This window comes from Macrobrachium rosenbergii, chromosome 58 (genome assembly GCF_040412425.1).
Source record: "Macrobrachium rosenbergii isolate ZJJX-2024 chromosome 58, ASM4041242v1, whole genome shotgun sequence".
Lineage (NCBI taxonomy): Eukaryota > Metazoa > Arthropoda > Malacostraca > Decapoda > Palaemonidae > Macrobrachium > Macrobrachium rosenbergii.
The window spans coordinates 18436395-18457534 of NC_089798.1; the positions used below are offsets into that span (position 1 = coordinate 18436395).

The window sequence follows — 21140 nt, forward strand, 5'->3', positions numbered from 1 at the left end:
CTTTTCCTCTGTCCACTCTCCTTGAATAAGGATTGTTGCACTTCTTGGGAAGTCTGGTGAACACTGTGTTGTGAGTGTCACCAATCTTTGTTTTTTATGGTTTTGGTTAAAATTTTGTGGTGGTGTAGGTTAAGATTTTATCTGGTAATTTTTTCGTTGTACTGCGCCTAGGGCAAGGCCATATACACATATTTATTTATATGTCCTCTGGATTGTAAGCTTTGGCAACATGTGATAAACTCCTACGTTGCAAAGCACCCACTTAAGTAGAGGCGACTCTTGGCTCTACCGCTACAGGCCGGGAGGAACTTCGACCAGAGGCAGTACCTGTCTGCCATAGCTCCCTCACCAGGTAAGGTTACAACAAGCATTTCATGATGCTAGCTAATTTTCCATTCTTCTCCATACCTGAGTTTTTTTTTGGGGGGAAGTATATGTCCATTCATCCCACTGCCTTTCAATTTGGGATTCAGCTATGTATTTATTTGGTAAATTACTTCTATAAAATTGGCATTTTTATAATAAAATAAAGTTTTATATATACTTGCCAAATAATTACATGATCAGAGCCCTCCCACCTCCCCTGTCATGGACATAGAGCATAAACGAATTGAGCTCTTTAGCTATGTTGTACCTATTCTTCCTCAAAAGTGGGCAGGGCAGTCTACCTACAGCCAAAACAAAAGAGCGCTACCACGAGTTTTGAATTTTGAGCTGCCACGTAAAGTAGAAACTATAGCTATGTAATTATATGGTAAGTATATATAAAGCTTTATTTTATTATAAAAATGTCATTTTTGGAAACTCATGTTAATGTCCAAACCACAAGAAGCCCAAATGTGATGAAAAGGGAATTGCAACAGAACCTGTTGAAAGAAAATGTTAAGTGTTTTTATGTGCACATATATGTCTTAGCATTAGATTTCAGATGTCTTTTGTGATTATTGTACTGTATTTACTTTTGCAGGACAAACAAAGAAGACATGTGCATAAAACAAAAGTGCAAAATACCTACTTGGAAAAGTTTGTTACGAGTACAGATTGGTCATTAGCACTGTGATGAGTCTTCAGCGAAGAAAAGAGGCATCAGTCAAAAGGAGAAAGATGAACAACGAGGCTGAGTGTGAAGAAAGAGTGAAACCTCTGTCTTTGCTATGTGTTAAGAGCACAGAGACATATTTGAAAGGGCTTATTTTAGTGTATGTTAATTCTAATTCATCTGAAACTTTTACAAATTATCTAAGAGATGTAATGCAGTCAATTCCTCCAAATTTTCATGCGGAATTCCTTGACAAATTAGCCCCATTTTTTGATTTCATAACATGTTGGGAAGTGAGTCAGTCTGTTCTCGATTTCATTGATGAGCTCGCCCTAATTCTTTTATCTCCATCAATTACACAGATTGATGTTGACAAGTTTAAATTTCCAACTAGAAACCCATCAAAATATCTAAAAGCCTTAGGTCTTGCTAAAAGCCTTAAAGCTTTTGTAAGTCAAAAGGAAAATGTTTGGAAATACTCTATTAGTAAGTTTAGGCTGCTGTCATCAGCATTAATGAAAATGCCATTGCTGATTCACTTAACATTACGACATCTTAAGATCTCTAGTAGTGAAATCAGCATACTGTTAGAAGGTTTAGCATCAAACAGTCCCCACCTTTCTTATTTAGACTTAAAATATGGTGCTATCACAGACTTAGGTTTCGACACAAAAATGGTAGAAAAATTTGGTAGGAAATGTGACAATGTTGATTGCATTCCAGCATTGTTGAAAATGAAAAACCTACGTCACCTTAACATTAGTGAATCTTGGGTGTCATATTGTGGTGTCAAAGCAATAGTGCAAAATATGCCCCTTGAGAGACTAGATGCCGTTATGGATGAGAACTATGATCTACAAGCTGTAGTGATTAAAAGTTTACTTGCATCTAATCAAGACCCTCCATTATCATTAGCACGTAAAGCATACTGTATTGCTCAAGAGGAGCAGCATATTAGCTCAGTTTGCAAAGCCTGTCCATTGCTTGAGCATGTAACTATTCAACAGTGTTATAATGTGAACATTAATACATATTTTTCAGCTCTAGCTGAGCTAAAGTTTTTGAAGAAAATTACCTTATGTGGTTTAGAATGGACATTGCATGGATCCCACATACCAATAGATGATGAGCCACAAGTGATTAGTTCATTGGTAACTGAAATTACACTTCAGGAACCCTCTTGTGTTGATGCACATTCTTTAGGAGTCTTGTCATTATGCTTTCCTCAAGTCACTCACCTGTGGGTAATAGGATCGCAAGATGAAGTCAGTGATGCGCCATGGACTAGAGGACGGGCATTCACAAAACTCACACATTTACATTACCAAGGCTCGCTGTATGTTGGTGAATTTGGGAGAATTGAGGTAAGGCCTGTACAGTACTTTATTCCTCTCTTTTGTATTTGTAGAAATTTATAGATAACCACTTTGTAGGGGCATCATTTTTAAATGAATCTTACCTTTCAATTATGATAGCTATAAAGTTCTGTGCCAGTGGGAGGACAGCGGATTATAAACACAAAAATTGTACTTAGATCATCTAGGTATACAGTACCATGAATTGATCCCTCCTTTTCAGGATGACCTGTGGTTCATGGGTCTGTTGTTTTCAGTTTTGTTTCTGTTGTTGCGGTAAGAGGGCAGGTGGACAGAGCGATATTTAATACGCATTTTTGTTGCTAAACTGAAGATCTTTTTGGATTGTGGTTTGATATTGATTGGCCTTGTTGATTATTTAGGATGTCTGTTAAGGAAGACGTGATAGATCCTTTAGAGTTTGTAAGGTAAATAGGTGTAACACCCAACGTACTGGGCTTACGACGGTCACGAACTTTACATAAAGCCCAGGAGCAAGGATTGTTTGTTTGATGAACAATGTAGTGAGTGTGTTAATTGGCTAGCTAGTGTCATAAGTAGTTATTTGAAATATAATGATAGGGATAGGAAATGTCAGCAGAGGGACTCATGTAAAACTAGAATAGTAAGTGATAGGAGTACAGTAAGAGGAATTCTAGTGTGCATGACTTGTCACAGATAGTTGCTCTTCTCCTCTTTCTTCTTTGCATAGCAATCCCTCTCCCTCAAGACATTCTTCTACTTTCTTAAGTTAAATCTCCCTGTATCGTTCAGGATATGAAGGTTGGAAAGTTGGAATCAGGCATAGCTAGTCTTGGGGATGCATTAGAGAAATTTATAGAATTTACACCATTACTTTATCTTTGTTTTCCTCCCAACACCCTCCCTCCCAGTTAGCCATACCTAGGCCACACTCTGTAGCTCTCCTTTCTGGAGTTACAGGGAAGCAGGGTATGTTAGAGAGAGGAAATGGTTTGTTCCCTTGTCACCTTCCCCTGTTCAATCTGGCACGAATCATGTGCAGGTTGGTGTTAGGTTGCCAAAAGATGTGTGCAGTAGAATTAAGCATAGTGCAGGAGGACAGGATGCACATATTGTATGTGGAAAGCAGTGTACTTGCTGTACTGCCCAAAAATGGAAGACTGCAGTATCTGCAAAAATACAAAACAGAAAAATGGTAGATACTCCCTTGCCTTAATACTGATTTTGCAGATACTGCAAATGGGACCCCCTGAATACTCGTGGAAAGCATTGAAGAATCATTCTGAAACTGCAGTAACTTGTGTATTAGTGTTTCACGAGCCGAATAGGTGGCATATCTCAATTTCGAAAATTTCATAGATACTGCAGTTTTCCATTTTAGGGCAGTGTAGGTCCGAGTCTTTTTCAGCTGGTTATGCCAACACATCTATATGTCTTCTGACAGGTGTAGGTGCGATTTGTTGCAGAGTAAATCAGCTTATTCCCCTAGGGGCACAAGGTGTTGGGCTTCTTGCTCTAGAGTGTGGGTGCCTATGGTGCCGTGCCATCACAAGGCATCATGGTGGTACAATTCCTATTCGCCTTCCACCTCAAGGCTCAGTCCCCATTTGTTACTCCCAGGCCTTCTGGTAGGTATTCAGGGTGGTTTCATGAGTCTCGTTCACCTTCAAGATTTCCCAAACTTTGACCGGTTTTGCTTCAGTCTCCTTATAAGGCCCCGGCACCTCAGGCCTTTTTGAAATGTTCATGGTCGCTGTTGGTAACCCAGCTTTCGGCTCCTTTGCCAGAGAACTTAGATGATTATTCACCCCAAGAGAATTCAAATCCCAGTAACACAGAATTTTGGTTTTAATAGGGTGTTTTGTCGCTGGCTAACTAGGTATTTTGATGTTGCTGCCTGTTACTTCTGAATATTCTGTTCAGAAGTGAACCTTCGAGGGAACCCCTCAGTTTATGGCAATAATGATGGTGCAGCACCAGACACTCAGGCACATGATGTAGTTAATTCTTCTTTGGAGCAAGTTTTGCTTCAAAATCAAGTCTCTTTTTGAAGATTTGAAATGTATTATATCACAAGGTGTTGGGGGTTCTGCTTCTTCCGCCCCTTTGCCTCTTGTGTCTTCTGCAGGGGATCCCCAGGTTCCCGAGGTGAACTCTGATGGGGAAGAAGAGCAGGTTAGTTTTTTTGCTTTCAAGAACTTTGTCTCTATGTAGCAAAGTTTCTTGATTTTTTAGAGGCTCAGGTAATCCAGGACTCCAGGTCACTGAGGGCAATCAGGTTAGAGCCAAGGTCTGAACCTGTGCTGTCTTGGTACTTAATAGTTTGGACTCTGCTGCAAAATTGCCTCAGAAGGATGTTTCTTCTAAGCCCTTCTTGCCCTTTAGTCAGTTGTTGATGAGGAGAGACTTATCATATGAGGCAAAGCAATTACAGTAGGTAGTCCCTAGGTTATGACGGGGGGGTTCTGTTCTAGCAGCCTGCCGTAACCCGGAACATAATAAGAAAAATTTAAAAAATGAGAGAGAGAGAGAGTAAGCCTGGGGAAAGAAACAGTTTTGTAAGCTTTATGCTTGTAATAAACCAGTTTTCTCCCCTCCTTATAGGAGGGACCTCCTTATAGTGAACCCTCCCAGTGGCTACAGCTCCTTAAACTGGTGTTCTCACCTCGTTATAGTGCTGATGAGTTACTGCGCTTATAGCGCTGTAGTCCTAGTTATGGCATCCAATTTTTTTATGAATATACTTGAAAAGGCACTGTAAGTACAGATTCGCCTTAGGCCAAGACAGATGTAACCCCGTGATTGCCTGTACATGGATCTGTCTCCTCACCTCTCAAGGATTAAATTTTTTTCTCTCATCACTCCCAATAAGAAAAAGTAGTCTCTTGTGAGAAAGTGGTTTTGACTCCTCTGGAATTGGAATTCTACACCAAGTTGGCTTTCTCTGTTATGGAAACATGCCATTTGCCAAATTGGCAATGTTCATATGTGGAACAAACCTGGGTCTTAACGTAAGGATAAATTCTTCTGGTACCAGCTTGAAACCGGTAAAAAACATCTAAAATTGTAGAACAAGGAATTGATGGCAATAGGATTCGGCCAATGAGATGGGAGAGAAGGCATCAGTTGACCATGTCTCATCCATGATGCCGTGATGCATCCAGTTTTTTTCCTTACCGTCTTGCTGGTAGGACGTGCCTCTGCCCTTCCTACCGAACCTGGTGTTATCCTTCTCTTTTTGCCCTTTTTTTCTTTGGTTTGATTTCTTGTATTGTGATATAGTGCTGTACAGGCAGTTTCTGCTTACCGGCGGCATCGGTTAACAGCGTTTCGGTGTTACGGCGCTCGACTAGCGATGTTGTTAACCAGATTTTTGACGCTGGTAAACAATTTTCGGGGCCAATAAGCAGTTTAGCATTTATCGGTGTTGGTAAGTGGTTTATTGATGCAAATAACTGGTTAACGGCGCTGTTAAGCGGGTTATTGGCACTGTTATCACCGATTTTTGGTTATTGGAAATCTTTGGTTAGCAGTGCTCGGCCAGGAATGGAACCACCGCTGTTAAGTAACCGGGGACTGCCTGTATTGTGTGTTTGTGCTTGTTTTGCTTGAAAATGCAAACCTAAAACTCATCTAAGCCACCCAATCCTAAGCCTCAGAGGAAATGTCCTGGGGTCGGTAACTTCTTTTGCTCTCGTTTTCTATCCTCATTTGAAATAGATCCTCATTCGACTTGCAGCAGATGCAGAGCTAATGCATGTAACTTTACTAATCCTTGTTCTGAGTGTCGTTCTTGGCCTCCCAAACAGTGGAGGATCTTTGCCAAGAAGAGGCAGTGTAGGAGGAAGTTGGAGGCACGATCTTGGGAGGGGTTTTCTCCTCCATCAATGACTCCTTCTCATTCTGTTTCTTCCTTGTCCAAACTTCCCTTGGTTGCTTCTTCTTCCGTGGAAGATTTTACCCCTTCCCATTTCCATGGCTTCACTCTTGAAAGTGTTGGGAGAAGGGGTCAGGAGATATTATCTCTTTTGGTGCCCCCACTCCCTCAGGAGGGAGTTTCTCACCCTGGGAGGGAGGAGTCGGTGCTATCCTTTTTTAATTTCAGGAGCTGATGCACAGAAGATGTCAGACATTTGGGCACCATTAGGCCTACCAGGGATGCCAACCTAGGATGGCTTGTTGTCTCACTTCATGTCTTCTCACATTCCTGCGTCAGCCACCGTGACAGTTTCCAGACCTTCTGCTCTACCCACTTCTCTGCCTAGGGCTTCGGTTCCTGTAACGCCTCATCTGTCAACCTTGTACTCCGCTCAGCATTTTGGATCGACATCCACAGTGGTGACGTCTTCTCACATCCCCGTCTCGACCGCCATGACAGTTTCTAGATCTGTAGCTCTCTCCTTACCTTTGCCAAGAGCTACGGTTCCTGTTACATCTCATCTGTCGACGGTGTGCTCCGCTCAGCGTTTTGAGTCAACCTTTGCAGTGGCAAATTTTGCCCCTGCTCCATCATCTGACTCTCTTGTTTAAGCAATTGGAGACAGAGTTGACGTTTTCAGAGAGAGATACGGAGATATGTCATGAAGAGGAAACGTCATAGGCTTCCATCTCCGTCTTTGTCTTCATCTTCGTCTGCCTGGTCTTCTCTCATCAGACATTGGAGGATTAAGGACTTTGTCGCTGCTCCTTGCAAGAGAAGTCATAGGACCATCTCGGAATCTTCCTCCCTGTCATCCTCTGACCACATACGTGGTTCTCCTGCTCCTCCTCACGGCCGTGTTTTTGTTGTTGAAGTATCACGTCCAGTTGTCTCTTGGCCTTTGGTAGGCCTATCCAGACAAGTTTCCTCCAAGAGAAATACTTTAGTGGTTTTGTCTTCCCCCGATCGTCCTGTTCAGGTTCGTAGCAAAGATAATAAGGCCCCTATCAACATGTCCTACATGGAGAAGTCTGCTAATGTTCAGCTCCTACCCGGGTCCCGCAGCTCTCCCTCACATGTGGAAAGGTCCACATGTACAGGTATGTGCACCCAACATTAGCCTTTGTCTCCTCGTCGAATTCCTCATTCACGTTCGCCTTCAAGAGACATTGCTCTTGTAGCTCACTTGTCTGCGCTGAAAGACTCTGTTGTCCCAGAAACCCGTCAATTTACGTTCTCATAGACGTTTCTCTGTCAATCATTCTCGCTCACTCTCTTGGCCATGTTTTTAGACATGTCTGTGAAGAGAGGCGTTCGTGCAGTTAGTCTGGATAGGTTGGGCTTACAGCCTTGCCACTTGTTGTCTCATCATCTATCTCACTCGCAGTCTCCTGGGAGGGACCATGATTGCCGTTCAAGTTTGGATGGCTGCGGACATGATGTTAGCCCTGTACGGCAGTGTAACGATACACATCTGTCACCTAGAAGTCGGAAGTCTACCTCTCGTTTTTGCAAACAGGATGATTCCCAAAATAAGCTACCCTCATCATCAGTGTCATTCAAGCCCCAAGAAAGTGTTAGGGCCTGAAAGGGCATGTCCAGTTTTAAATAAGGGTGTTTAACATTCTTCTAATCCAACCGATAGAGTAGAAAAAGATTCCCACGATCAGGAGGTCCCACGATCAGGAGGGAGAAGATATGGAAAACCAGTTTATTACTACCTATGCTGAGTTTATTGAGCTCATTCTAAGGAAGCTGTGGCAACTTCTTTGGCCCTATGGGCATTGAAGCTTTGCTTGGGCCTAAGAAGGATTCAAAGACTTCTGTAGAGTTGCCATGCTCGAATCATGCTGATTCCGTCCTAGGTCATGTGAATTCTCTCGTCTCTGGGCATGATAATTCTTTTTGATCTATAGGTCATTCAAGCTTCTACCCCCACCACTTCCTCAGAATAAATGGGTTTTATAGAACCCCCAATGTGGCTCTACAACCTAGACAGGGTTAGGGTTGTCTTTGGATTAAATTAGGGCAGTGGGCCCTTCCTTCACTCCTCAGGAGGCTGCTACCTTGGAGTTGACTGCCTCTTCTGCTTTCCAGGCTGTCTATTGGCTGAACCTGTGGTCCACAGCAGTGCCAAAAATCTCTTTTCTGCATTGGTTGATTCAGAAGAGAGTGTCCCTTAGACTGTTACAGTCTGGAGGTAAGGCTATTTCTTACCTGACTCGTGTAAATGCTAACATTTGGGTCAACTTGCTGTTGAAAAAGAGAGACGCAGCCCTCTCCAAAGTTTCTAGGCTTGTCAGTACCTATTCTGTATTGGCTTTAAGGAACGGGGATATTTTGAACTCCTCATCTCTCTTTCCTAATGAGCATTAAGCAGTGTCAAAATCTGCTGGTCCTTCTTGCCTTAGCTCATCAAAGTCTAGGCCTCAGCCTCCTGAGAAGACCCCAAACATGACCTTTACCAATAGATCCAGTCAACCTGCTCCACCATCTTTTAAAAATGCTCCTCAACAACAGCCCTGTCAGCCCTGCTCTTCCAAACCAGGGAGAGGGGATAGAGGTAGGGCCAGAGGAGGCAGGTAATAAAGTGGGTGCCCCTCCCCACTCACTGCCACCAGTTGAGGCGGGTGCCTGGCGAGCCATTGGGTTACGTGGCAGAGTTTCGGAGCAGAAACATGGGTAGTAGATGTTTTACGGGTGGGATATGTACTACCCTTCGAATTTCCTCCCCCTTTCTCCGAACTACCTCTCCATCATTTGACGTATGCCCAGGACTCTCCAAAGCACCTAGCTCCTCAAGAGGAAGTGAAGAAGATGGTGGGAAAAGGAGCGGTGGAAGCAGTCAGGCATCCATCTCAAGGATTTTACAGTTGGGTTTTTCTTGTTCCCAAGGCAGCAGGCAATTGGAGGCCAGTGATAGACCTCTCGACCCTGAATCTGTTCATCAGGAAGACCCGATTCAAGATGGAGACACCTCATATGGTCCTGGCAGCTGTCAGGAGCAATGATTTTATGCTCACGATAAATCTGAAGGATACTTACTTCCAAACTCCAGTCCATTGCTCCTCCAGGAAGTTTCTCCGCTTCATTCTAGGGGAGCTGGTGTTTCAGTTCAAAGTACTATGCTTCGGCCTTACAACAGCCCCTCAGGTGTTCACAAGAGTGTTCACCCTAGTGTCAACGTGGGGTCATTCTCAAGGCATTCGACTCTTAAGGTATCTCGACAAGTGGTTGGTCTTGGCAAGCTCTCGGGAAGAGCTAATCCAAGACAGGGATTGTCTTCCCCAATTTTGTCACAGCTTAGGCATTGTGGTAAATTTGGAAAAGTCAAACCTAATTCCCAGTCAAAAGATTCTTTACTTGGGCTTGGTCATAGACACAGTATTGTCGAGAGTGTTTTCATCAGACCAACAAGTTCAGAAAAGTAGCCCGGTCCTTTCTGCCCAAACAGAAGCAACCAGCACTGCAATGGCAAGTGGTTCTGGGGCTCTTGATCTCCCTGGAAAATCTTGTTCCCCATGGTTGTCTTCATCTTCGATCTCTCCAATGGAGATTGAAAAAGTCTGGTTCCCGTCAAGGGATTCTCCTCTGTTTCAGGTCCCCTTGTCGGCAGAAGTGAGAAGGGATCTTCTATGGTGGCTGAACAACAGAAACTTGACTGTAGGAGTCCCTCTCATTCTCCCCCTCCAGATATTCTCCTGTTCTCAGACGCCTCGTACGAGCATTGGGGAGCACACTTGGAGGACCTTCTAACTTTGGGAGTGTGGAAGCTTCAGGACAAGCAGCTGCATATCAACATTCTGGAGTTGAAAGCAGCATTCCTAGCACTTCAGAAGTTTTGAGAAAGGGTGACAGGGCACTCCGCAGTCCTAATGTCGGACAACACTACGGTGGTAGCCTAAGCAAACAAACGGGGGGCTAGTGTCATGCCAACTTCACTCACTGATGGTACTTTTACACCAGTGGGCAATAGATCACTCAGTAGACCTCTCAGCCAGGTATATGCCAAGCAAGAGGAATGTAGTGGCTGACAAGTTAAGTTGCCAGGGTCAGGTCTTAGGGACGGAGTGGTTTCTACATCAGGAGATATCAGACAGGCTCTTCCGTTTGTGGGGAAGACCAATGATAGACCTGTTTGCAACAAGGTTCAGCAGAAAGCTAGAGGTCTATTGTTCGGTGGTTCCAGATCCCTTTGCCATGGAGGACGACACCTTGCAACATTCTTGGGACAATCTGGAAGTATTCGCCTTCCTCCCTTTTGCCTGATCCGTCAAGTCTTGAATAGGGTAATGGTTTCCAAGAATCTCAGGATGACCCTAGTAGCTCTCTTGTGGCCTCACGCAGAGTGGTTCCCTGATCTGCTAGCCCAGCTGTTAGCAGTCTCGAGAGAAATTCCCCATGGCACACCCTCCTCTGCCAACCTTACATTGAGAGATATCACCAATCAGTAGGATCCCTATCTCTTCATGGCTGAAGACTATCCAGTATCTCCTGCAAGCTAGAGACTTTTCTCACAGAGCAGTGGCAGAGATGTCTGGCTATCTCAGATCTTCCTCAGCCGTGTACCAGGGAAAATGACCCATATACTGTACTGTGATTGGTGTCGTCTGTCGGGATTTTCTTCGACTTTTATTATTTTTGTTCTGATTGGTGCCCTGATGTTATGGGCCGATGACAAGGCCTTGAGGAGGCGCACTCTCTAAAACTATCTGGGTGGGATTCAATAAAATTTGGTCAACAAATTACAGTTTTATTACAAAAAATAAACATTTAAACCCATTAACAATACTGAACATGAATGAAAGAGCATCACGGGCGGCTAAGCCAATGTGCATTAAGAACCAACACTGATTAATCGTTAATAGCAAATTTCCACTGCACACGCAGTTTCTTTTCTCTCACCAATCCACTTCAAGGAACCTGAAAGCTCTCTGGGCTTTGTTACTTGGTAGCCCTTAGGGTCTTTGATATCACCTGCTTGAAAGACACTAAGTCCACGACTGGACGAAAAACACAACAAATCGAGAACTATTTACTCTAAACTACAATTAAATGACATTCTTACACTTGCAGCTTTCGTTTGCTGCGCAAATCAAGTCCCTCATCGCAAGGATGACACATCTATACATGGATAAAGACAACTCACAGTTACTACGGAATTCGACCTGGTATGGCGATGGCTGCCAGAGAATCGAGAGACACACTAAAACATCACGGTACTTACGACGTTCAGGACTAGGGCAGGAATGAGGCGTTGCTTCGCCCTACTTCAAAGGAAACTTACGCTTTCCCGCGTAAACTACAGAATCCTTGTAATTCAGGCGGGAATCATCGCTTATTTAGGCATTACGGAGATCAATGAATCTACTTTACTCGTGAATAGGAAGAACGACAGTTAAGTTATCATCTGGGATCAATGAATTGACTCGAAGTTCTGGCTGAAGGCCGTAATCTGAAAATTCTTGAATGGCTACGGAGTCCTTGGCTCCAAATCTCTACATAGACAATTTAGCTCGTACTAGGGAATAGCAAATCATATTCATTAATGAAAATTCATAGTGTCTTCATTACTATAAGACGCGCTCCTTCCCCTCCAGGCATTTAAGAATTACTTCTTAACTCTGTCGCGTATTGGACAACTTTCTGCACAATGAACTGCCCGCGAGATCCCTCAGTCTTGCCCCAATTTAACGCAACACTTGTGAAGTTAAATGGCGGGGACTTCGAATGATCAGTTCGAAATTCCCGACATCGTCGATGGGGTTTCTTTCCGGTCAGAACTTCTGTTCAGCAAGTAGCTGGTTTCCTTATTTTTCTCCATAGGGTGAAATGCCTTTCTGTGTCTGCCATCAAAGGCTACAGAGCTGCTTTGGGTTTAGTCCTGTATTTGAAAGATGTAAACCTGTCTTCGTCATGGGAAATCTCAATGCTGCTCAAAAGTTTTGAGCAGTCTTGTTCTCCTAGAGAACTTAAACCTCCTAGTTGGGACCTGACTCTGGTACTAAGCAGTCTCACTTGTGCTCTATATGAGCCTTTATGATAGTCATGAGACAGAAACTTGACCCTTAAGACAATCTTCTTACTGGCCTTGGCTTCATCAGAGAGAGTGGATGAAGCTCCATGGTCTCTCTTTTAGTGTTAAACTCACGAGGGGTTAGAGGTCCGTAGCCTTCGAATTTGTCCCTGAATTTGTAGCTAAGGCTCAGAATCCCTTAGCTCATGTTGACAGGTTTGAATCCTTTTCAGTTCCTTCTCTGGGAGATTTTGTTGATAGCGATCTGGACGAATTGCTTTTATGACCTGTCAGAGCACTGTGTTGTTACCTAAAAAGGACTCGTCACCTCAGACCCGGGTGTCATAGACTTTTTGTTAGCACAGGCTGGAACAAGAAAGAAGTGTCCAAAAATACCACTTCCTCTTCACTCCATGAGGTCATCAGACATGCTTATAGCTCTTCTTCGGCCTCTAATGATGACACAGTGCATGCAAGAGCACATGCTGTTAGGGGTTTGGGCCTCTCCTTGGCATTCAGAAAGAATTTGTCTGTTCATAGGATTTTAAAGGCTGGTACTTGGCTCCATCAAACCACCTTCACATCCTTCAATCTGCAGGACATTGCCCACAGGTCCTTAGACACTTTTTCCTTGGGTCCAGTGGTGGCTGCTCAACAAGTTGTGTAGCTCATCCAGTGCCCTTGGCAGGACAGATTGTATCTTACCTAAGATGATGGTATGACAGTGAGAATGAATGAGATGACTGGTCTTTTTCCTTTTCTCCTTCCCCTTTCTTCTCTACCAGTGGGCAGTGAGGAGATTGATCCATCATGTGCTGGAACTGGTTAGATACAGGTGAGTGAGTGGCCATTCTGTTTGTGTATATTTATTCATACACGAATAAAACCTCACAGAAGCTAGTCCTTCCTCTCTTTGACAAGGGGAGAGAGGAACGATAACAAATAAAATTGATTGCTAACGTAGGTTTGTTGTCTTAACAGATGTAGTTCTTTATCTTCCTCTTATACAATGTCTCTTCTTATTGTGTATTAGCCTAGTAGTCTGACTGTTTGATACACTATTTATCTAACAGATCAGAGGCATGTCTTCTTCCTTTGCCTTCACTTAGCCAGGAAGTGAGACCAAGTGTGCTGAACCTCCAGTTGGGTCATGACTTTCTTTCCTCCCACCAAAAGTGAGTCTATCCTTACGTTAAGACCCAGGTTTGTTCAGCACGTAAACAAATAACAAATTTTTAATTAATTTATATTTTTCATAGCTAACAAACCTGCAGTCGTAGCATATACTGCCCACCTCTTGCCTCCCCTCATTCTGGTTAACCCTTAAACGCCTACTGGACGTACCATACGTCGACTAAAATTGTCTGTTGGGTGTCAAGTGGATGTTCCATACGTCGACTAAAAATGCTTTTTTTAATATTCGCGGAAAAATAATTATAGGCCTAGTTTGCGAAAGGTTTTAAATCACGCGCCTTGAGGGATGCTGGGAGTTCATGGATCAAGCTGTTGTTTTGTTTATAAGCGTCACCCAGACGCGCATGCGCGAATTTCCTCCTTCCCGTACCAGAAAGCATCAGCGCCGCATCAGTAGTGAGCGTGTGAGACGAGTTTTAGACTGGGATGCTGGGGAGGGACCAAGCACCCAAGATGACCCAGCTTCTCAACGCCGTGTTGTGCGGCCATGTGTAACCGAAGGGGACCAAGGACCACATCCCGTGCCTTTTACGACCCCTAGGAAGCATCGGGGTGTCCTGAGGGGCATCCGTAAATTTTTGAAAAAACTTTTTCCTTCACTGAAAATCCTGGCATTTCTTGAGTCACCTTGTCGTAATTTTTTCGCCATTTTATATTATTCGTTACATAAAGTGTTATACATCAAAATGTGCGCAATTTCATGTAGAATACAACAAAAAATAAATCATTCTTTTAGCTTTTAACAGTTTTGAAATATTTTCATTTAAATCACGATAACTGACAAAATTTTAACATTCAGTCAATTTTGACTCTACCAAAATGCTCGAAAAACGCAATCGTAAGCCAAAATTCTTACATTCTAGTAACAATCAATCATTTACCTTTATTCTGCAACAAACAGAAAGTCTCTGGCACAATATTTCGATTTATGGTGAATTTTTGAAAAAACCTAGCATTTCTTGAGTCACATCCATCACCATTTTATGTTATTCGTTACATAACAAAATGTGTGCAATTTCATGTAGAATACAACAAAAAAATAAATCATGCTAGCATTTCTTAAAAAACAATAAATAGTCACCTTGTCGTAAAAAACTTTTTTCTTACATTCTAGTTTTATATTATTTTGCAACAAACGTCTCTGGCACAATATAATTTATGTTATTTTTGACAAAACTTTTTTCCTTAAATCCAGCGCCGCAAACTCGCTAAAAATCCTAGCATTTCTTGAACCTTTCGTAATTTTTCGCCGTTTTATATTACAACAAAAAATAAATCAAAATGCTTTCATAGCTTTAAATCATGCTTTTAGCTTTTACCATTTTTGAAATATTTTCATATAAATAACGATAAATAGTAAAAAATCAATCTTGGTCAACTTTAACTCGATCGAAATGGTAAAAAATGCAATTGTAAGCTAAAAAACTTACAGTCTAGTAATATTCAATCAATTTCCTTCATTTTGAAACAATTGGAAAGTCTCTAGCACAATATTTCGATTTATGGTGAATTTTTGAAAAAAACTTATTTTTACGTCTGCTCGTTACGAATTCATGCATCATTTTGTGATAATATTTTCTCTGTGTTGCTTTAATCATTTTACAATCTGTTATATACCAAAATCATTGCAATTTAGTGTACAATACAACTAAAAAAAATTAACTCATTAGCTTTAACTGTTTTGCTTACAGAGCGATTTGTATACAATTATATACGTTTTTTTAGCTGTCATATATTCCAATATTTATATATGATAATGATATTTTTTCATTTCTGATGGTTGCATACTAAACTTCAGGCAATGAGAAAAAAGGAGCCAAAAATGAACTCTTAATCTTAAAAACTAAGCGTGCTGTGATTTTTGAAAAAACTTTTTTCGCCAGCGCTAGCTCCCGAACGCCGCCGGCATACGGGAGACGTTTTTGTAAATAGGGCTTCGGCGTTTAAGGGTTAACTGGGCTGAAAGAAACTGGATGCGTCATGGCATCGTGGGTGAGAGAAGGTCAGTTGATGCCTCCTTTCTCATCCCATTGGCTGAACCCTGTTGCCACCAATTCCTTGTTCTACAATTTTAGATGTTTTTTACTGGTTTCCAGCTGGCTTTAGAACAGTTTATCCTTACTTTAAGACTGCAGGTATGTTAGCTATGAAAAATACAAATTAATGTCATAATGCAGTTACTGATGACATTGCCAGGAATATAGTTTTGACTCTTCCTCTGGAGAAACAACAGTTAGGGAATGACCTCGTAAACTTTTTGGGGTGTATGTATAAGGCTACATCTGATGCTCTCAGAGAGTCTGTTCACTCTTTTACCAATTCCATAGCTAAAGAGTGGGAATAACTTACCTCTGACCTACCTCCCTAACCCTCTCAGCTGCTGCAGCTCAGAAGGCTGTGATTGCTCAGCGTCCTTTATTTGCTTTATTGGATTCTTCAGCTTTGGGCAATATTGTGCAAGAGGTAGAGAAATCAGAAACCAGGTCTGCTACGTCATTCTCAGATGTTTAGGTGTCAGCAACTTAAGCAGCAACCTCAACTTCTTGGCTCAGGGGCCTAAGAATTTGTTTAGGCCAGGATACAGGACTTCCATTCACTTGAACCAACCCTTTCGGGCACCCAAGAAGTACATTAAATGTTCTGGAAAAAATCCACCAATTGCTAAGAAGTGAGGATTCAAGCTCTTGGACCCCTGTAGGAGGAAAGGCTAACCCTCTTGTATTCAGTTTGGGAGGATCTGGAGGCAGATCTGTGGGTGGTGAAGGTGCTGAGGGAAGGCTGCGAACTTCTTTTTGTGTCCCAGCCTCTAGTAGCTGCTTCCATAGACTTCCTTTCTTATCTAGACAATGAGGAGCTCCAGATCCTACAGCAAGAAGTGGGCTCTATATTGACAAAAGGGTGGACATAGTCTTAGGTTCTTCTCCAGGGTTTTACAATCATTTGTTTCCAGTACCAAGGGTCTTAGGAGGTTGGAAACTTGTCTTGGACATCTTAAGGTTGAACCTTTTCATTCATTTGACTCAATTTACAATGAAGTCAATGAGCTGGGTCCTTGGAGCTGCACAGGAAGAAAATTAGATAATATTACAGTCAATCCCCGCCCATTTGTGGTTCTTGATTCGTTGACTCACCGATTCACGGATTTCTTAATGGAACATATATGCACAATATTCGCAGAAAACTGGCCTATTCGCGGTATTTTTCACTGAGAAATATTCACTAATTACTGTATTTTCATATTTTCATGACTAAATGCACTTTTTGTGATAAAACTATTAAAATACTCATGTATAAGCATTTTTAGAGGTTTTTTTTGTGTTTGAACTATCAAAATAGGCAATTCTAAGTGTTTTTAGAGGGGTTGTAAGTATTCGTGGGTTTTAGCTATTCGCTGGGGCGTTGCGGTACACATTCCCCGCAAATACCAGGTGTCAACTGTAGTAGATATGATGGATTCGTACTTCCATATACCGATTCATCCCAGATGAAGCAAATATCTTCTCTTTGTCTTCCAAGTAAAGGTTTTTCAGGCTCAGGCGATTCCTTTGGTCTTAGTCTCACCCCTCAAGTTTTTATAAGAGTCCTGTCCCTGTTTGGAAAATGGACCTACCATTTGGGCATTCTTATGTTACTCTACCTGGATGACTGGCTGGTTCTCGCATCCAGTAGGGAGGGTATCCTGAGGGCAAAACATTTTCTAATTAAATTGCAAATGTACTGAGTATAATGATAAACTTTCAGACGTCATCCCTGACTCCTGTTCAAAGTATTATATATCTGTGGATGATCCTGGATACCAAGAATTTTATGGCTTCTCTGAAGAAACACATAGACAGCTTCCTGTCAATTGTGGAAGAATTTCTGTCCTTCCCTCTCTTGCCAGCCAAAATGTGACTGTCTCTCCTAGGTCACATGGCTTCCCTGGAGAAGCTGGTGACTGGAGCCGAGGTAAGGATAAGACCCATCCAATTGCATGTCAAGTAGCATCAGGACAGGTGCATCAAGATTCCTTCCAGGTCTAAGTGCCCAGAGGATTGGAGGAAAATCTGAGGTGGGTGGATCCACTGTCTTCATCTGTTACAAAGAGGCCAGACATGTTATACAGCATTCAGATGCATGGTATAGAGGTATGAATGAATTTGTTTGTATTTAGCATTTCCCAACGTTTTGTGAGAGAGAGAGAGAGAGAGAGAGAGAGAGAGAGAGAGAGGAGAGAGAGAGAGAGAGAGAGAGAGCGGGTGTAATTGTCGAGTGGTTCGGTTGTTTGGAGTCGTTTACTGGCGCTGTCTGTCTGTGAAAATGTTTGGTAGATTTCGGTTTTGGGAGAGTCTTGGGTAGTTGAGGTCCAACCTTGAAAGTGGACGGGCAGTTCGAAATTAATTTTGGTCTGGGTTTTTGTACCAACATTGATGGTGCATGTGTCTCTTCTTTTTGTTCATTGTTGGTGGAGGGTCTGTTTGCAATTTTGTTTTGTGGTTTTGTGTGCTGTGATTGGCGACCGTGGACCTTTGGTCCGTCTCCAGCAACTGAAGATCAGGGTGATTGTGTATTGTTTTGTTTGTGGGTTCGAATTCCGCCACATTATATTTGGCGCCCAACGTGGGGCAGCTGATGTTGCAGCTGCAATTAAGATTGGTGGCTGGTAGTGTGACTGGAGGAAAGGATGGAAGAGGAACTGGTGAGGTTGAGAGAGGAGTTGCGGCTGGCAAGAGAGGAGAATGCATGGTTAAAGAGTGAGAATGAGAACTTGAGGCTTCAGTTGGAAGAGATGGGATCATTGGTAAAAGGAGCGAAAGAGGAAATGAAAGGGGAGATGAAAGAGTCAGAAGAGAGGGTGGATAAAAAGTTGGAGGAATGATGAAAAGTGTGGAAGAAATGGTGAAAGGTATGTTCAAGGGTGTTTTTGGAGAAGGGGCTGTTGGAGGCAGGTCCTCTGGAACGTGTGAAGGGGCAAGAGAGACAGAAAAGGAGGAAGAAGTGAATGGAAGCTTGAGTGATGAAAGTGATGTGGGAATAGGAAGTAAAAAACGAGGGAAATGAAAAGCAAGGGAAGGAACAGAGGGAAAGTAAGGATAAGTCAGGAGAAGAAAAAGGGAAGAAGGGAAAAGGAAAGGAAACTGGTAAGAAGGGCAAGGAAGTGGAAAAGGCAGGAAAGAAGGGAGAGGGTGAAGATAGTAGTGATAATGATCATTAGGTGGATGGAGGTGAATGGATAAAAGTGGATAAAAAGAGGAAGAAGAAGAGTGTAATGAGTAAGATGAATGTAAGTGCGGAAGTCGACTCTTTGTATTCGGAAGAGGGTATGAAAGGACAGAGTGAAAGTAGCGAAAGTGAGAGTGAAAGTGAGAAAGAAGTGAGAGAGGTTATGTATGTGAGGGAGGTACCCCGGTGTGAAAGGTATGATGAGTATGGAAGGAGGGATGTGCATGATTTCTTTAGGGAGTGTGAAAGGTTTTGTCAGGATAAGTATGGGGAGAGTAAGAGAGTGTGGGCACGGGAATTAGGAGAATATTTGACTGGGTTTTTGCTTGATATGTATAGGGTTATTATGAGTGTGGGAGATGTTGAGTATGACAAGGTGAAAGCTAGACTAGTTGAGCAAGCGAGGCGTATGAAAGCGAGTGTTAAGTATAAGAGGAAGAATGAATTTGATGAGGCAAGAATGAAAGCTGGGGAAACCTTGTCACTGTATGCTTGTAGGCTGGAGACGTTGGCAAGGAAGAAGGGATGATGGGATGATGATGGGAGTTAGTACGGAAGTTGTTAGGGACAGTGCCAGATGGAGTTAGAGAATTTGTGAACTTGAAGCGGAAGGAGAAGAAAAGATGGATGAGTGAAAAGGTTGACTTGGGGAGAAATTTTGGAAATTGTAGAAGATTATGAGCTTGACAGGGTTATAAAAGAGCAGAAGTGTGAGTGTAAGGGCTGGGGTAGATGAGAGAGTGCCAGAGTTTGGAAGCTTTAGGGATGCAGTGTTGAGGGCCCAATGAGAATGGCCGATAGTGTAATAGATAGGAGTGTAAAAGCAAGTAATGTGGAGGTGCCAGTGAGGATGATTGGTAGGTTTGTAAGGGAACAACGGGTTGGGCGGGTTAGGGATAGTAGTGTACAAAGGGAAGGTCGGTGAGTGGAAGTCTAGCGAAGTGTTTTAGATGTGGAAAGGAAGGACATACAAAGAATGAGTGTAGGTGGGCTTTAGGAGCGTGTTTCGGTGTGGGCAATCGGGACATTTGGTAAGTGAGTGTCTGAAAGATAGGGGTTAAATGCTACAGGTGGGACAGGTGGGTCATATTGCTAATGGTTGTAGGGGTACCCGAGTGAATGTAATATGTGGCAACTGTGGTAAGAATGGGCATTATGCGAGAATGTGTTCAGAACCAAGAGCGAAGTGTGTCGAATGTGGAATGGAAGGGCATGTATCAAGTGTATGTAGACGAAAGAGGTGACTGTGACAGCGAATGGGAAACTGAGTGTGAAGGGGGTTCAAATGGGTGGATCCTCCAGGATGCAAGCGGTGCGTGTGATGCATGTACGTGAGGGTTGTTGCATGAGGGAGGCTTTGCTGGAAAGACTGACGAGTGCATGAGTGTGCAAGGGTATTATAAGGGAGTAAGATTGATTGCGTTAGTAGATACCGGGTGTAGTATGAATGTCATATTTAAGAATGGATGTGAGAAATTGAGGAGTACGTGTGAAAATTAGGAATTGTCAGGGGAAGTAAGAGGGATTGGAAATTTAGGGACAGCAGTGGTTGGAAGAGTGTGTGAACGGTTAGAAATTGGGGGTGTAATGATGGATGAAAGTGATTTTTGTGTTATAGAGGGATGAATAAATTTGTTTGTATTTAGCATTTCCCAACGTTTTGAGAGAGAGAGAGAGAGAGAGAGAGAGAGAGAGAGAGAGAGAGAGAGAGAGAGAGAGAGAGAGAGAGAGAGAGAGTGTAATTGTCGTAAGTGAGTGCTTGGTTGTTGGAAGAGGGATGAGGTCGTTGTTAGTTTGTTTCTGGCGCTGTCTGTCTGTGGAATATGTGAAGGATTTTTCTGGTTTTTGAGTGAGTCTTGAGTCAGAGCTAGTGCTGGTCTGTCGTTTGGTCTTGGACAGTTTTTTTGTGTGCTTTTTGAGAGTTGTTGGTTTTTCTTGTTAGTGTACTGTTCTTGTTGTGTATATAGTTCTATCTTCTTCTTTTTTATGTTTCCTTGTTTTGTTTGTGTGGTTTTGGGTGCTGTGTTGGCGACCGTGGACGCCTTACTCCATCTTCCAGCAACCAAGGATCAGGGTGAGTGTTGTGTACTGTTTTTTGTGGTTTTGAATTCCGCCACAGTGTGATTGAGAGTACGAATGATAAATATGATATTTTATTGGGATGTGTTTTTTTGAGAATGCATGATATAAGTGTGGATGTTGGGAGGGGAATTTTAGGAAAGGGCGGCAGGGAAATAACGAAGGTTAAAGGAGGGGATGTGTCTAAAACTAGTTTTGTAGGTATGGTAGATATTGCAAGGAGTGAAAATGATTTGTTGAGTGAAGAGGAAATTAAGCAGATGCAAAATCAGTGCATGAGAGTAAGTATGTTAAGAGAGTGTGTGTTAGAGGGTGTAAGAGTAGGAAGTTGGCTGTCTGAGTTAGAAGTCTATA

At 42.6% G+C, this 21140-nt stretch overlaps 1 protein-coding gene across 3 annotated transcripts in view; it reads left to right on the forward strand.

Annotated features, from left to right (window-relative positions):
* The window catches only part of HSPBAP1 (HSPB1 associated protein 1), a 287128-nt gene that overhangs the window by 120183 nt on the left and 145805 nt on the right, over positions 1–21140 (forward strand). For all 3 annotated transcript variants that reach the window (XM_067101818.1, XM_067101819.1, XM_067101823.1), the window contains exon 2: positions 968–2403. In XM_067101818.1, the coding sequence (XP_066957919.1) occupies positions 1060–2403 (1344 nt within the window). In that variant the 5' untranslated portion in view covers positions 968–1059. The remainder of the gene's footprint in view (positions 1–967; positions 2404–21140) is intronic.